The sequence below is a fragment of the Coregonus lavaretus genome (genome assembly GCF_964263955.1).
Source record: "Coregonus lavaretus genome assembly, contig: HAP1_SCAFFOLD_517, whole genome shotgun sequence".
Taxonomy (NCBI): Eukaryota; Metazoa; Chordata; class Actinopteri; order Salmoniformes; family Salmonidae; genus Coregonus; species Coregonus lavaretus.
In genome coordinates this window covers 323,063-331,232 of record NW_028158141.1, presented here as the reverse complement: position 1 = coordinate 331,232, position 8,170 = coordinate 323,063, and the positions used below count along the sequence as shown (strand labels likewise).

Genomic DNA, 8,170 nt, shown 5'->3' with positions numbered 1-8,170 from the left:
AATCAGTTATAGAACCCATTGCCCTTTATGGTTGTGAGGTCTGGGGTCCGCTCACCAACCAGGAATTCACAAAATGGGGCAAACACCAACTTGAGGAGAATTAGGCCGATACCCGCTAATTATCAAAATCCAGAAAATATCTGTTAAATTCTACAACCACTTAAAAGGAAGCGATTCCCAAACCTTCCATAACAAAGCCATCACCTACAGAGAGATGAACTTGGAGAAGAGTCCCCTAAGCAAGCTGGTCCTGGGGCTCTGTTCACAAACACAAACAGACCCCACACAGCCCCAGGACAGCAACACAATTAGACCCAACCAAATCATGAGAAAACAAAAAGAATTACTTGACACATTGGAAAGAATTTACAAATAAACAGAGCAAACTAGAATGCTATCTGGCCCTAAACAGAGAGTACACAGTGGCAGAATACCTGACCACTGTGACTGACCCAAAATTAAGGGAAGCTTTGACTATGTACAGACTCAGTGAGCATAGCCTTGCTATTGAGAAAGGCCGCCGTAGGCAGACCTGGCTCTCAAGAGAAGACAGGCTATGTGCACACTGCCCACAAAATGAGGTGGAAACTGAGCTGCACTTCCTAACCTCCTGCCAAATGTATGACCATATTAGAGACACATATTTCCCTCAGATTACAGCGATCCACAAAGAATTCGAAAACAAACCCAATTTTGATAAACTCCCTTATCTACTGGGTGAAATACCACAGTGTGCCATCACATCTGCAAGATTTGTGACCTGTTGCCACAAGAAAAGGGCAACCAGTGAAGAACAAACACCATTGTAAATACAACCCATATTTATGTTTATTTATTTTCCCATTTGTACTTTAACTATTTGCACATTGTTACAACACTGTATATATACATAATATGACATTATGACATGTCTCTATTATTTTGGAACTTCTGAGTGTAATGTTTACTGTTAATATGTATTGTTTATTTCACTTTGTTAATCTATTTCCCTTGCTTTGGCAACGCAGACATATGTTTCCCTATGCCAATAAAGCCCCTTCTAATTGAATTGGAGAGAGAGAGAGAGGTGAGCCAGTGGTCTTACGTGGGCAGCTGTTCATAGTGTACCACTCCATACACTGTCCGAAGGGGAAGGAGGCTACGTATGCATTAGAGTCCACACACTGCTTCATGTTGCTGCACCACATACACTCTGAACTGCTGCTGGTGCAGTCACTACACGTAGCCCGCATGGCGCATGGCGTCCGACACTGCTTGGCACTGTGATTGGCTGGCGAGACAGGAAGGAAGCATACATGTAATGGGGGTCCCCACTGAGACATTGTATGAAGGTCAGAGAGAAAGGAAGGGGATTAGGAGAGAATAGAAGAATACATATGATTGTATTTCTAAATGATCTACTGGGAATTTGGTTTTGTTTTGGAGTAAATACGTCTTTATATCCCCATTTCACACAAACGAGTAAGTGCTTGTGTGTGTTTCTGTGCGTGTTTCTGTGTGTGTGTGTGTCTCTGTGTGTCTGTGTGTGTGTGTGTTTCTGTGTGTGTTTCTGTGTGTGTCTGTGTGTGTTTCTGTGTGTGTTTCTGTGTGTGTATGTGTTTCTGTGTGTCTCTGTGTGTGTTTATGTGTGTCTCTGTGTGTGTCTCTGTGTGTGTGTGTCTGTGTGTGTGTGTTTCTGTGTGTCTCTGTGTGTGTCTCTGTGAGTGTCTGTGTGTGTGTGTGTGTGTGTGTGTGTGTGTGTGTGTGTGTGTGTGTGTCTAACCTGCTCGTTCACACAGTGATCCGTTAACAGGGTTGATGCAGGTCTGGGCCTTCAGGCCGCTGGATGCCGGTTCTGCTAGGTAACCACAGAAACCGGCATCGCTGGGTTCCCCCGGCAACCACTGGAGGGAGGTGTTAGTAAAGGGTGACATGTCTTCCCAGCACCAATAGGAGACGTTGATCTTCCTAAGCCCCACCCACGGCGTCACCGAGGCCTTGTACTGAAAAAAATACTAGGAACATGACTAACATTGAACAGTTATTTACACACACACAAACACACACACACACACACACACACACACACACACACACAGAAACACATACACACTGAAACACACACACTGAAACACACACACAGAAACACATACACGCAGACAAAAACACACACACACAGACAAAAACACACACACACAGACAAAAACACACACACACACACAAAAACACACACACACACACAAAAACACACACACACAGACAAAAACACACACACACAAAAACACACACACACACACAAAAACACACACACACACATACACGCAGACACGGATACACACACACACACACAGTTAGTCACGCACTCCTCTTTATGTTGTGTTTGAGAGACAGAAACCTTGGGATGTTATAAAGGGAGAGTTATAAAGGGAGAGTTATAAAGGGAGAGTTATAAAGGGAGAGTTATAAAGGGAGAGTTATAAAGGGAGAGTTATAAAGGGAGAGTTATAAAGGGAGAGTTATAAAGGGAGAGTTATAAAGGGAGAGTTATAAAGGGAGAGTTATACATCTCTGCCAATCAGTCTATTGTGTATCACATTTCAATCATATAGCAGACGCTCTTATCCAGAGCAACTTACAATATTATACAGAGTATGTCATCACAGCCAATCCGACACTGTCTTTTCTCTACTTCCTGCTAACACGCTAGGGCCAATATCCAATACATTGTAATGACATTGCTATATATCTGCTAAACGATGTAAATGTAAATATACATTTAAACTCAGTTTTTCACAATTCCTGACATTTAATCCTAGTAAAAAATCCCTGTCTTAGGTCAGTTAGGATCACCACTTTATTTTAAGAATGTGAAATGTCAGAATAATAGTAGAGAGAATTATTTATTTCAGCTTTTATTTCCTTCATCACATTCCCAGTGGGTCAGAAGTTTACATACACTCAATTAGTATTTGGTAGCATTGCCTTTAAATTGTTTAACTTGGGTCAAACGTTTCGGGTAGCCTTCCACAAGCTTCCCACAATAAGTTGGGTGAATTTTGGCCCATTCCTCCTGACAGAGCTGGTGTAACTGAGTCAGGTTTGTAGGCCTCCTTGCTCGCACAGGATTTTTCCGTTCTGCCCACACATTTTCTATAGGATTGAGGTCAGGGCTTTGTGATGGCCACTCCAATACCTTGACTTTGTTGTCCTTAAGCCATTTTGCCACAACTTTGGAAGTATGCTTGGGGTCATTGTCCATTTGGAAGACCCATTTGCAACCAAGCTTTAACTTCCTGACTGATGTCTTGAGATGTTGCTTCAATATATCCACATAATTTTCCTTCCTCATGATGCCATCTATTTTGTGAAGTGCACCAGTCCCTCCTGCAGCAAAGCACCCCCACAGCATGATGCTGCCACCCCCGTGCTTCGGCTTGCAAGCGTTCCCCTTTTTCCTCCAAACATAACGATGGTCATTATGGCCAAACAGTTCTATTTTTGTTTCATCAGACCAGAGGACATTTCTCCAAAAAGCACGACCTTTGTCCCCATGTGCAGTTGCAAACCGTAGTCTGGCTTTTTTATGGCAGTTTTGGAGCAGTGGCTTCTTCCTTGCTGAGCGGCCTTTCAGGTTATGTCGATATAGGACTAGTTTTACTGTGGATATAGATACTTTTGTACCTGTTTCCTCCACCATCTTCACAAGGTCCTTTGCTGCTGTTCTGGGATTGATTTGCACTTTTCGCACCAAAGTACATTCATCTCTAGGAGACAGAACGCGTCTCCTTCCTGAGCAGAAATTTGTGGAGTGGTTGAAAAAACGAGTTTTAATGACTCCAAGTGTATGTAACCTTCCAACTTCAACTGTATATGTAACTAGTGAAAATGTTATATATACCCTGAACAAAAAATAAACACAACAAGTGTTGGTCCCATGTTTCATGAGCTGAAATAAAAGATAACACATTTTCCATACAGACAAAAAGCTTATTTCAAAAACAAAGAAATTGTGGACAAATGTGTTTACATCCCTGTTAGTGAACGTTTCTCCTTTGCCAAGATAATCCATCCACCTGACAGGTGTGGCTTATCAAGAATCGGATCAATAATCATTACACAGGTGCACCTTGTACTGGGGACAATAAAAGGCCACTAAAATGTGCAGTTTTGTCACACAACACAATGCCACAGATGTCTCCAGTTTTGAGGGAGCGTGCAATTGGCATGCTGACTGCAGGAATGTCCACCAGAGCTGTTGTTGCCAGAGAATTGAATGTTCATTTCTCTACCATAACGTTGTTTTAGATAATTTGGCAGTACGTCCAACTGGCCTCACAACCGCAGACCACGTGTAACCACGCCAGCCCAGGACCACATCCAGCTTCTACACCTGCGGGATCGCATGAGACCAGCCGCCCGGACAGCTGATGAAACTGTGGGTTTGCAAAACCGAAGAATTTTCTGTACAAACTGACAGAAACCGTTTTAGGGAAGCTCATCTGCTTGCTCGTCGTCCTCACCAGGGTCTTGACCTGACTGCAGTTCTGTGTCGTAACCGACTTCTGTGGACAAATGATCGCCTTCGATGGCCACTGGCACGCTGGAGAAGTGTGCTCTTCATGGATGAATCCCAGTTTTAAATGTACCGGGCAGATGTCAGACAGCATGTATGGCGTCGTGTGCGCGAGCGGTTTGCTGTTGTGAACAGAGTGCCCCATGGTGGCGGTGGGGTTATGGTATGGACAGGCATAAGGTACGGTGGTGTAAAGTACTTAAGTAAAAATACTTTGTAAACATTTCTATTTTTGACAACTTTTACTTCACTACAGTCCTAAAGAAAATACTTTTTACTCCGTACATTTTCCCTGAAACCTAAAAGTTATTCTTACAGGAAACTGGTCCAAGAGAACATCCCTGGTCATCTACTGCCTCTGATCTGGCGGACTCACTAAACACAAATGCTTTGTTTGTCAATTATGTCTGAATGTTGGAGTAAACTAGAATAGCCCCGGAATAACCGTAAAATAACATTGTGCGGTCTGGTTTGGACAGACATTCATAAGGAATTAGAAATGATACTTAAGTACATTTTATCAATTACATTTACTTTTGATACTTAAGTATATTTAAAACCAAATACGTTTAGACTTTTACTCAAGTAGTATTTTACTGGATGACTTTTACTTTCACTTGAGTCATTTTCTATTAAGGTATCTTTACTTTTACTCAAGTATGACAATTGGGTACTTTTTCCACCACTAGGTATGGGCAGGCATAAGCTACAGACAATGAACACAATTGCATTTTATCGATGGCAATTTGAATGCACAGAGATACCGTGACGAGATCCTGAGGCCCATTGTTGTGCCATTCATCCGCCGCCATCACCTCATGTTTCAGAACGATAATGCACGGCCCCATGTTGCAAGGATCTGTCTACAATTTATGGAAGCTGAAAATGTCCCAGTTTTTCCATGGCCTGCATACTCACCCAAAATGTCACCCATTGATCATGTTTGGAATGCTCTGGATCGACGTGTACGACAGTGTGTTCCAGTTACTGCCAATATCCAGCAATTTCGCACAGCCATTGAAGGAGGAGGGGGACAACATTCCACAATCAACAGCCTGATCAACTCTATTCGAAGGAGATGTGTTGCGCTGCATGAGGCAAATGGTGGTCACACCAGATACCGACTGGTTTTCTGATCTACATACTTCAGTACTCGGCGGTCCCGTTCTGTGAGCTTGTGTGGTCTACCACTTCGCGGCTGAGCCGTTGTTGCTCCTAGATGTTTCCACTTCACAATAACAGCACTTACAGTTGACCGGGGCAGCTCTAGCAGGGCAGAAATTTGACAAACCGACTTGTTGGAAAGGTGGCATCCTTTGACGTTGCAAGTCCCTGAGCTCTTCATTAAGGCCATTCTACTGCCAATGTTTGTCTATGGAGATTGCATGGCTTTGTGCTCGATTTTATACACCTGTCAGCAATGGGTGTGGCTGAAATAGCAGAATCCACATACTTTTGTATAAATAGTGTATGTTGTTATATATTGTAACTATAGTTACCTTGCTATATATGTTGTAATATATTATAACTATAGTGACCTTGGTATATATATGTTGTAATATACTGAACAAAAATATAAACGCAGCATTCAACAATTTTACTGAGTTACAGTTCATAAGGAAATCAGTTCATATGGATTTCATGACTGGGCAGGGGCGGAGCCATGGGTGGGCCTGGGAGGGCACACAGTACGCCCACCCACTTGGGAGCCAGGCTCAGCCAATCAGAATGAGTTTTTCCCCACAAAAGGGCTTTATTACAGACAGAAATACTCCTCAATCTCATCAGCTGTCCGGGCGGCTGGTCTCATGCGATCCCGCAGGTGAAGAAGCGGGATGTGGAGGTCCTGGGCTGGCGTGGTTACTCGTGGTCTGCAGTTGTGAGGCCGGTTGGACGTACTGCCAAATTCTCTAAAACGAAGTTGGAGCCGACTTATGGTAGAGAAATGAACATTCAATTCTCTGGCAACAGCTCTGGTGGACATTCCTGCAGTCAGCATGCCAATTGCACGCTCCCTCAAAACTTGAGACATCTGTGACCAAACTGCACATTTCAGAGTGGACTTTTATTGTCCCCAGCACAAGGTGCACCTGTGTAATGATCACGCTGTGTAATCAGCTTCTTGATATGCCACACCTGTCAGGTGGATGGATTATCTTGGTAAAGGAGAAATGCTCACTAACAGGGATTTTTATTTTATTTTATTTCACCTTTATTTAACCAGGTAAACCAGTTGAGAACAAGTTCTCATTTACAACTGCGACCTGGCCAAGATAAAGTAATGTATGTAAAGGATGTAAACAAATTTGTGCAAAACATTTGAGAGAAATAAGCTTTTTGTGTGAATGGAACATTTCTGGGATCTTTTATTTCAGCTGCATTTATATTTATGTTCAGTATATATTGTAACTTTAGTGACCTTGCTATACAGTGCCTTTGGAAAGTATTCAGACCCACTGACTTTTTCAACATTTTGTTACGTTACAGCCTTATTCTAAAATGGATTAAAATATATATATTCTCAGCAATCTATACACAATACCCCATAATGACAAAGCGAAAACAGGTTTTTATACATTTTAGCAAATATATTAAAAATAAATAACAGAATACCTAATTTACATTATTATTAGTATTCAGACCCTTTTCTACGAGACTCGAATATATGTGTGAAATTATTTTTGATTTAGAATGGACCATTATCAAGCACCGGTCTCGGAACAGGGGCAGCTTTAGAATGGACCATTATCAAGCACCGGTCTCGGAACAGGGGCAGCTTTAGAATGGACCATTATCAAGCACCTGTCTCGGAACAGGGGCAGCTTTAGAATGGACCATTATCAAGCACCGGTCTCGGAACAGGGGCAGCTTTAGAATGGACCATTATCAAGCACCTGTCTCGGAACAGGGGCAGCTTTAGAATGGACCATTATCAAGCACCTGTCTCGGAACAGGGGCAGCTTTAGAATGGACCATTATCAAGCACCTGTCTCGGAACAGGGGCAGCGGGAAGAAATACATGTCATCTACGCATTTAAATAGCGAATGGAGGAGGCTTTTCCCTGTGGTTTATTGTAACTATAGTGACCTTGGTATATATATGTTGTAATATATTATAACTATAGTGACCTTGCTATATATGTTGTAATATATTGTAACCATAGTGACCTTGGTATATATATATTGTAATATATTGTAACCATAGTGACCTTGGTATATATATGTTGTAATATATTGTAACTATAGTGACCTTGCTATATATGTTGTAATATATTGTAACTATAGTGACCTTGCTATATATGTTGTAATATATTGTAACTTTAGTGACCTTGGTATATATATATAGTAATATATTGTAACTATAGTGACATTGGTATATATGTTGTAATATATTGTAACTATAGTGACCCTGGTATATATATGTTGTAATATATTGTAACTATAGTGACCTTGGTATATATATGTTGTAATATATTGTAACTATAGTGACCTTGGTATATATGTTGTAATATATTGTAACTAAAGTGACCTTGCTATATATGATGTAATATATTGTAACTATAGTGACCTTGGTATATATATATTGTAATATATTGTAACTATAGTGACCTTGGTATA

General features: G+C 41.4%; 1 protein-coding gene across 1 annotated transcript in view; it reads right to left on the bottom strand.

Annotated features, from left to right (window-relative positions):
* Positions 1-8,170, bottom strand: part of LOC311124376 (attractin-like) — a gene marked incomplete at its 3' end in the record, with an annotated part of 141,431 nt that overhangs the window by 20,554 nt on the left and 112,707 nt on the right. The window contains exons 16-17 of the mRNA XM_084198537.1: positions 1,763-1,982; positions 1,085-1,270 (exon numbers count right to left, since the gene is read on the bottom strand). Of these exons, the coding sequence (XP_084054663.1) occupies positions 1,085-1,270; positions 1,763-1,982 (406 nt within the window). The remainder of the gene's footprint in view (positions 1-1,084; positions 1,271-1,762; positions 1,983-8,170) is intronic.